General features: G+C 66.8%; 2 protein-coding genes across 4 annotated transcripts; both read left to right on the forward strand.

The window, feature by feature from the left end:
- DUS3L (dihydrouridine synthase 3 like) lies at positions 1-4,845 on the forward strand. Of its 3 annotated transcripts, none has more exons than XM_045863231.3 (13): positions 1-185; positions 858-1,131; positions 1,383-1,895; positions 2,219-2,260; positions 2,382-2,534; positions 2,821-2,937; positions 3,137-3,202; positions 3,274-3,384; positions 3,633-3,729; positions 3,857-3,932; positions 4,213-4,401; positions 4,477-4,605; positions 4,692-4,845. In XM_045863231.3, exons 1-13 carry the CDS (start codon positions 88-90, stop codon positions 4,762-4,764), a joined length of 1,938 nt encoding a protein of 645 aa, XP_045719187.1. In that variant the 5' UTR covers positions 1-87; the 3' UTR covers positions 4,765-4,845. The 3 variants fall into 3 exon arrangements, with proteins under 3 accessions (XP_045719187.1, XP_064428674.1, XP_064428678.1); XM_064572608.1 differs by having other exon boundaries at positions 103-241; XM_064572604.1 differs by lacking the exons at positions 3,137-3,202; positions 3,274-3,384.
- Positions 4,846-4,974: 129 nt separating this feature from the next.
- PRR22 (proline rich 22) lies at positions 4,975-7,278 on the forward strand. Its single transcript, XM_045863232.3, has 3 exons — positions 4,975-5,516; positions 5,604-5,666; positions 6,061-7,278. Exons 1-3 carry the CDS (start codon positions 5,387-5,389, stop codon positions 7,200-7,202), a joined length of 1,335 nt encoding a protein of 444 aa, XP_045719188.1. The 5' UTR covers positions 4,975-5,386; the 3' UTR covers positions 7,203-7,278.
- Positions 7,279-8,147: the final 869 nt, after the last annotated feature.

The raw sequence follows: 8,147 nt of genomic DNA on the forward strand, positions 1-8,147 counted from the left end.
TGCGCATTTCCCCAGCACGACGGGAAGACGCACTCGCGACCCGGAAGGCCTTCCCGCCGCACTCCAAAGCCGGCGTGAGGGGGGCCGATGGCGGAGGGAGCGGCGGAGGCCCCAGCAGAGAGTGGTGGCGGCGGCGATTCAGGAGCCGGCGCTCCGGAACGGGGGGTGGCTCCCATTAAACCTCAGTGAGTCGCCGGGGCAGGGAGAAACCCTCACGAGGCCTTCCCGGCGCCTACAAGAGGTGCATGCCGGGTGACGGGGCAGCGGCCCGGGCGGGAAGCTCGCAGGCTCTTCAGTCTGGGCGGTTCCTGCACCCGCAGGGTCGGAGCGGACAGCGCACGTTGGGGGTTGTCACGTGTGCGAAGGACACCGCGGTCCTTGCAGGGCTGGGCAGGGTTGGAGGCTGGGGCCGCAGTGCATGCTGGGGACTGTAGTCCGGGCGTATGGCGGGAGTAACGCTTGTGCACCTGCAGCCAGCCTTAGCTACGGGCAGGGACTTGTGTCTGAAGCGAAGGCCGTGGGGCTTGCTGGGGAATGTGGCGACTGTGGCCCCATTGCAAGGCATGCGGGGACATGTAGTTTTCTCTAGCCGAATGTGGCCGGAGATGTTTATGCCTGTTTGTAGTCTGGCTCAATACTCTGGGCAGTGGGACCCGGGGACAAAATCTGGGCTCTGCCTGTGGCCTCGAGGTGCGCCCTGACTGGCAGCTGGCTGGTTCTAAGTAATGCAGTTCCCATCAGCAGAGGCACCTAAGCAGGGACAGGTGTTCTCAGTCCCTTTCCCCAGCGTCCACTGCATCCGAGCTGGAGAAAGGACCCCTCCACAAGCCCTTTCCCCACTGCCTCTCTGCTGGCAGGTACCTCACCACTAAGGAGCAGTTCCATGAATTCCTGGAAGCCAAAGGGCAGGAGAAGCCCAGCCAGGAAATCAAGACGGGCGATCCCGGTAGCAATGACCTGGCTGAACCCGAGGCCAAGCGCATCCGACTGGAAGATGGGCAGACGGGGGAGGTGGCCGAGGCCGGGGAGCAGCCGCAGGCTCAGAAGAGAGCCCGGGGCCAGAACAAGGGCCGGCCCCACATGAAACCCACCCACTATGACAAAAATAGGCTCTGCCCCTCCCTGGTCCAGGTGAGTGTAATTGTTGCTTGAAAGTCCTAGAGACCTTCGGCCTGAGTCTCTCTGCTCCCCCGTTCAATCCTCAGGAAGTTCTGACGTGTTATTGTCCTCATCTTCCTGATGAAGAAACTCAGGCTTGATGGGTTCCTGACTTTCCCCAGGACACGCAGCAGGAGGGGAGGGGGTTGAGGCTCACACCCAGGCTGCCTGGTTGGCCCAGCCTCCCCCGGATCCTCCCTCATGGCTTCTTGGTTCCCATTCAGGATTCAGCTGCGAAGTGTTTCTTTGGCGACCGCTGCCGCTTCCTGCATGATGTGGGCCTCTACCTGGAGACCAAGCCGTCGGACCTGGGCCCCCGCTGTGTGCTTTTCGAGACCTTTGGCAGGTGCCCCTATGGTGTGACCTGCCGCTTCGCCGGGGCCCATCTGGGACCCGAAGGCCAGAACCTGGTGCAGGAAGAGCGGGTCCAGGCCCCACCGGTCCGCAACGGCCTGGACAAGGCCCTGCAGCAGCAGCTGCGAAAGCGCAAGGTCCGCTTCGAGCGTGCCGAGCAGGCCCTCCGCCAGCTAAGCAAGGGCCACGTGCCGGGCCCCTCCCCTGAGGCCACGGTCCCTGAGGTCTCGGGGGCCGAAGGTGCCCCCGGGCAGGACAGCGGTGACACCCAGCCGGCCGTCCCAGAGCCAGGCGCTGAAGCCCTCGCCAGTGGCTCGGTGCGGACCTGTGGGCCCCTGACGGACGAGGATATAGTCAGGTTGCGGCCTTGTGAGAAGAGGAAGGTTTGTGGACGGGGCTTCCTGCTGAGGGCGCTGGTAGTGTGGGGGCAGAAAGAGCCCAACGCACAGCCCCAGCCCCAGAGAGTCAGGGCTGGGGCGGAGGGAGGGAGGGAAAGGCTTCTTGGGAGAAGGGGCAGAAGGGGCGTCAGGCCTGCGGTTTTGATGGTTGGGCAGAAGCTTTGCAGCAGAGGAGAACACGGAGGACAGAACAGTCCTCCCACAGGATCCATTGACTTGTGCAGAGGCCCGGAGGTTGGTGGGGGGTGGGGGGAAGCAGGGGAGCCCCAGAGGCCCGGCCAGCTTCCCCGGGTTTTATTTCCCTGCAGCTGGACATCAGCGGCAAGCTGTACCTGGCGCCCCTCACCACGGTACGTCGGCCCGGCGCTGCCCGGTGTCCACCCCTGCCTCGTGGGTCCTGGGGCTGCGAGAGGCGGCCGGGGTCCCTGCCTGCCGCCCCTCACGTGTGCCCGTGTCCCCCGCTGCCCCCAGTGCGGGAACCTGCCCTTCCGGCGGATCTGTAAGCGCTTCGGGGCTGACGTGACATGCGGGGAGATGGCTGTGTGCACCAACCTGCTGCAGGGCCAGACGTCCGAGTGGGCTCTGCTCAGACGCCATCCGTGCGAGGATATCTTCGGCGTCCAGGTTGGTGCGGCCCCGAGGAAGGGAGGCGGGAAGTGCGGAGGGGCTCTGGGCTGCCTAGCTTTGGGGCAGGTTCGGGTCGGATCTCCCTGACCCCAGGCCTGACTCAGTCATTCCCAGATCCCTCTTGCCTCAGCCATGGGCCCAAGGGCTGACCCGATGCCCCTGTGAGGGCCGGGGGCCTTGGCGCAGGGCCACTTCGGGGAGACAAGGCCACTGGCTCCATCCCCATAGTGGGCAGGGACAGCCTGGACCAGCCCCTCACTCCCTGCTCGGCCCCCGGCCACAGCTTGAGGGCGCCTTCCCTGACACCATGACCAAGTGTGCCGAGCTGCTCAACCGCACCATCGAGGTGGATTTCGTGGACATCAACGTCGGGTGCCCCATCGACCTTGTGTACAAGAAGGTAGCAGCCGCGTGGCCCTGGACCTCCACGGTGTGGGTGGGCGGGAGCCCGGGACCTGGCCTTGCTCCCGCCTGAGTCCCTGGGGACCCGTGGGGGCCACTGTGCCTTGGTTTCCCCGTTTGGACGGCGAAGGCAGAGAAGGCTGTCAGGCCCAGCTTGTGTCCCGCCCTCCCTTGCTCCAGCCCCCTGTTTCTGCCAGGGCGGGGGCTGTGCCCTCATGAACCGCGCAGCCAAGTTCCAGCAGATCGTCCGCGGCATGAACCAGGTACGCCCTCGGCCGCCCCCGCCTCCTCCCGGCCTGACCCCGGGTCCCGCTGACCACTGCCGTCGCCGCAGGTGCTGGACGTGCCACTGACGGTGAAGATCCGCACGGGCGTCCAGGAGCGTGTGAACCTGGCACACCGCTTGCTCCCCGAGCTGCGGGACTGGGGTGCAGCCCTGGTCACGGTGGGTCTCGGGGCACGGAGGGCGTGGGGGCCTCAGGAGCGCTCGGCAGCCCTTCCTAATGGTCTCTCTCTCCCTGCTCCTTCCTCCTGCTCTCTGGCTCTCCCTCCGTCTCTGCCTCCGTCTGTCTCTTCGTCTCTCTGTCTCTCTCTCTCAGCCTGTTCCTCTTGATCTCTCTGGGTCTTTTTTCTGGGTCTGGTCCTCCGCCTCCCGGCCCGTCTCTCCCTTCCGGCGCGTGGCTTCTCCTGCAGCTCCATGGCCGCTCCCGGGAGCAGCGCTATACCAGGCTGGCTGACTGGGAGTACATCGCGCAGTGTGTGGCGGCGGCCAGCCCCATGCCCCTGTTCGGTGGGTCCCCTGCCGCCCCCCCCCGGGACCCTGCCCTGCCCCCGGGGACGTCACTGGGTGGCGGGCCCTCCCCTCGAGCTCCCGCCTGCCCCCAGCTCCCTGAGACCCCCCAGCCTCTGTTCCTCAGGAAACGGGGACGTCTTGTCGTACGAGGATGCCAACCGCGCCATGCAGACTGGCGTCGCGGGGGTGATGATCGCCCGGTAAGTGTGGTCTGGGTTTGGGGGGCTACAAAGAGCCGGCCGGAGCCACACCCCCCTCCCTGCCCCCCTCCCTGCTCGGTGTTCCCGGCAGGTGGCTCTTCCAGGACAAGGGGCAGAGAGGGGGGACGCAGCTGCTGGGGAGGAGGCGGGGAGCGGGCCTCTGTGCGCTTGAGGGTTGGACCTCTTGGGCTTTGAAGGTTGGCTGAGCCCGGCGGGGAGGCAGGGACCAGGGCTCCAGCCGCCAGCCACCGAGCCCCTCCCGCCCCCCGCCCCCCCGCAGCGGTGCCCTGCTGAAACCATGGCTGTTCACGGAGATCAAGGAGCAGCGGCACTGGGACATCTCGTCGTCCGAGCGCATGGCCATCCTACAGGACTTCACACGTTACGGCCTGGAGCACTGGGGCTCGGACACGCAGGGCGTGGAGAAGACCCGCCGCTTCCTCCTCGAGTGGCTGTCCTTCCTGTGCAGGTGGGTGCTGGGGCCAGGGGGTGGGGGGCCGTGTGTGGGGACGGCCGGGCCTCACCCCGTGCCCGCCGCCCGCAGGTACGTGCCCGTGGGCCTCCTGGAGCGGCTCCCACAGAGGATCAACGAGCGGCCGCCCTACTACCTGGGCCGCGACTACCTGGAGACGCTCATGGCCAGCCAGAAGGCGGCCGACTGGATCCGGATCAGGTGCCAGGAGACCGAGGCGCCGGGCTGTGGGAGGCCGAGGGGCCCGTGGGCCACAGGCCTGACCCCACCCTGTGCCCTCTTCACAGTGAGATGCTGCTGGGACCCGTGCCACCCAATTTCGTCTTTCTGCCGAAGCATAAGGCCAACGCGTACAAGTAGCCGCGGGTGGGGACGGGGTGTCTGAGGGCCCAGCGGGGCCTCCTGCTGCGCGAGAAGACAATAAATTTTATTCTTTTAAAACCCAGGCCTTTCTGTGACCCCGAGGCTTCCCCGTCCCGCTCTGGGGAGCTTTGTCTCGACGCCGGGCTGACCTGTCCCCAGCAGTTACTTTCCCTTTCTCATTGACGATCTCCCAGCCGCCCCCATGGGCCAAGCCTTGTGCTGCCACCACGGCTGCCCAGGGAGGCTTTACCCACAAAGAAACCGCTAGGGCTTGTGAGGCAGGGGCCTCGGCCCTCGTGGGTGTGGATCCGGGCAGGCTGCCTGGAGGAAGGAGCCCTAGAGCTGCCCAGGGCACGGCTGGCAAAGGGTCTGCCCCACCCTTTGCGAGGCCTGTCTCTGGCTGCCTTGGTTTCTCCATCTGCCCTCTGCCCACCCCCCCCCACCCCCACCCCCTGATACCGGAATCCTGACCAGTGGGCGGGCCGCAGCCTGGAACCTGCCGCCCGGAGTAACCAGGCAAACAGAACTCTGCAGGACTCTGAGCCTGTTCTCCGGGTGGGCCACCGGGCCCCCACCTGCTGCCCTCCTGGCCTGCCCAGGCCGGGCGCCCTGCTTCCCCATGCAGCACCCCAAACCCTTCTATGCGCCTACGGCTCCCCAAGAAGGCTTCAGCCCCCGGGGCCTGGATGGCACCGAGGGGCCAGGCAGCCAGCCTGCTCCCACCTGCACAGAGCCTCTTCCTGCTGTGGGTACGAGTCGGAGGGTGTCGGGTGCGAGGGTGGGTGGGGGTGCCTGAGGGGTGAGGGACCAGGGCTCAGGAGTGCTTTCGTCCACAGGTTCCTCCAACCTGTATCAGCCCCCAAACCCGGAGAAAGAGGTGTTTCCAGCCCCTCCGGCAGGTACCAGCCCCTCCCCCAACCCTTGATGAGGACTCGGGGGTGGGCTGGAGGGGTCTGGGCCTATCCTGCCCATGCCCCTGGCCCTAGGTGGCCCCCAAAACGTAAGGCCTATGTATCTGGTCCCTCAAGTAGGCCTTCAAGGGCAAAGCCTGTGCACCCCATTCCCCAGACAGGTCCCCAAAATGATGCCCAGGGCTCCTGACTCCCAGATGGGACCCCAAAGGCAGGACCTCGTCCCCATTCCTCAGATGGACTCCTACGCCAGGCCTCTATCCCCTATCCCACAGATGGGTCCCCGAGGTTTGGGCTGTGCCCCTCACCCCCTCCACCCTATACTCCTTCCCCCAAGTGGCTCCCAGAGCTCCTCTCAGGGCTGCCCCTCCCTGGCCTGCAGGTTTCCAGATGGCACCCTGTGGGTGCTTCTTTGACCCCCGCATCTACCGAATCGAGTGGGCCACCACCGACTTCGGCCAGTCGTCCCTGTACAAGCTGACGGCAGTGGGCGGTGGGGGACCCCCCGGGGGCCCGGCTGGGGGCCCCGCCTCGCCAGGCACCTACCTCCTAGAGCCCCAGCACTACCTCAAGGCCCCGGTGCCGGCCCCACCGCCCCCGCCGTACCCACACTACCAGCCACTGCCTGGGGGGCCCCAGTACCTCATGCCCTACTTCCCACCTGAGGGGCCTGGGCCAGAGGCTCTGGGCTTTGTAGGGGATGGGGGGCCCCCTGCCTATATGGAGCTGCCTCCGCCCCTGCTCAAGGAAGGCCTGGGGCCAGCCCCACCGCCGCCCGCACCGCCACCTGTCCCCAAGGAGAACAAGCTGCCTCCCGTGCTTATTACGCTCCCCACTGAGGCCGCGCTGCCCCCTGGTGCCTACGGCCACCTCAAGGGCCACCTCAGTCAGTTCCACGGGCCCAGCGAGCCCCTGGCCTTCCCCTCCAAGGAGCTGCAGGGTGGTGGGGCCGGGCCGGCCCTGCTGTACCCGCCGGGCCCCGGGGAGCCCAAGGCGGCCGAGGCAGAGGCAGCCCCACTGGGGGCGGGCGAGGCCAGGACCCCCGAGGCAGCCAAGGCCTTCGTGCTACCTGAGAAGGTGCTTCTGGAAGACGCAATGAAGCTCTTCGACTGCTTGCCGGGCAGCAGCGCTGAGCCCGACGGGTCCCCGCGCACGGCCCCTGGGCCCGCCCTGCCGGACAGCCGGGGCGGCAGGGACGACTCGTCCAGCGACATCCGCTCGCTGCACCTGCCGGACGAGCTGCTGTCCTTTGACTACAGTGTGCCCGAGATTCTGGACACCGTGTCCAACGTGGACTACTTTTTCAACTTCAAGGCCCTGGATGAGGAGCCGCCGCCCGGCCCGGGGCCCCCAGCCGCCAACACCGTGGCCCCCGCGGTGCGGCCTGAGCTTCCCGGCAAGAGGAAGGCCGGCACCTCGTCCGCCAAGAAGGGCAGGCAGGGAGGCAAGGGCAAGCAGGCTGCGGGCCCGGCCAGTGCCGCCCCCTCGGGGCCCAGGCAGGACCTGGGAGCCACCCCCCATTAAAATGGATTTGATCTCTCGGCTTGCTGTCAGCTTGGTGGCATCACAGGGCCCGGGGACAGTGAGCTGAGGCTGGACATGGAGGACGGTCCCCTCCTCCGCCCTGTTGCAGCGGGCCCGGGGTCACATGGGAAGGCCCGGCAGGCCCTCAGCACCTCCCGGGTACTGGGCTTCCAAAGCTGAGCCGGTGAGCCCTACAGTCACAGGGAATTCTAAATCCCTCCTCCAAGCCCCGGAAAATCAGTCAGCCAGCAGAGAGGCCGGGGGGGCGGGGGGGCGGCTTCTGGAAGGTGGGGAGATGCTGTCCAGACTGTGCTGTGAGGATCTTTTGCCCAGAGAGGGGCAGGAAATGGCCCAGAGATGAGGCCTACCCTCGCCCCCCCAACCTGCTTCTCTCCCCCTGCAGAGGACCAAGGGGCCCTCCTGCCCCAGGCCCTGGGCTGGGTCTCCAGGGCCTTCAAGGTCGGGTGGCCCCGGGGGTGGCCCTGGGGGTGGCTGGGTGTGGGGAGGCAGCGTCAGTAGCTGGAACCCGGCACCTCCCGTCTGCCACGCACCGCGCCGGGAGCCTGCTGGGCTCACCTCCCTGCACCCTCCTTCCAGAGTTTCCAAAGTCTGTGCCTGCCCCGCCTGGCCCCCCACTGCCCTCCACTTCCTGCTGAGCCCCCTCTCCCCGCAGCCACGTTTGGGGTGTTTTTGAGACTAAAGCCAAGTGCACTTGGCGAAGGGAAGGCCCTGGCCCAGGACGTCGGAGGATGGGCTTGGTTTCCTTGAAGGTCAATGCGAATGTTAGCTGTCAGCCTAATGTGGAGGGTGGCTGGGGACACGCTTGCCCGGGAGGGCGGGGTAACGGCTCCCTGCTCTGTCTGCGGGTCGAGGCTTTCCACGACAGGACCGAGATGGGACTGGACCATGAAGCGGACCGTGGAATGTACTTTTTTAACCTAACAG

The sequence above is a fragment of the Mirounga angustirostris genome, unplaced genomic scaffold, assembly GCF_029215605.1.
Source record: "Mirounga angustirostris isolate CCGP_5_RB_7025 unplaced genomic scaffold, mMirAng1.0.hap1 SCAF_1, whole genome shotgun sequence".
NCBI classification, from domain to species: domain Eukaryota; kingdom Metazoa; phylum Chordata; class Mammalia; order Carnivora; family Phocidae; genus Mirounga; species Mirounga angustirostris.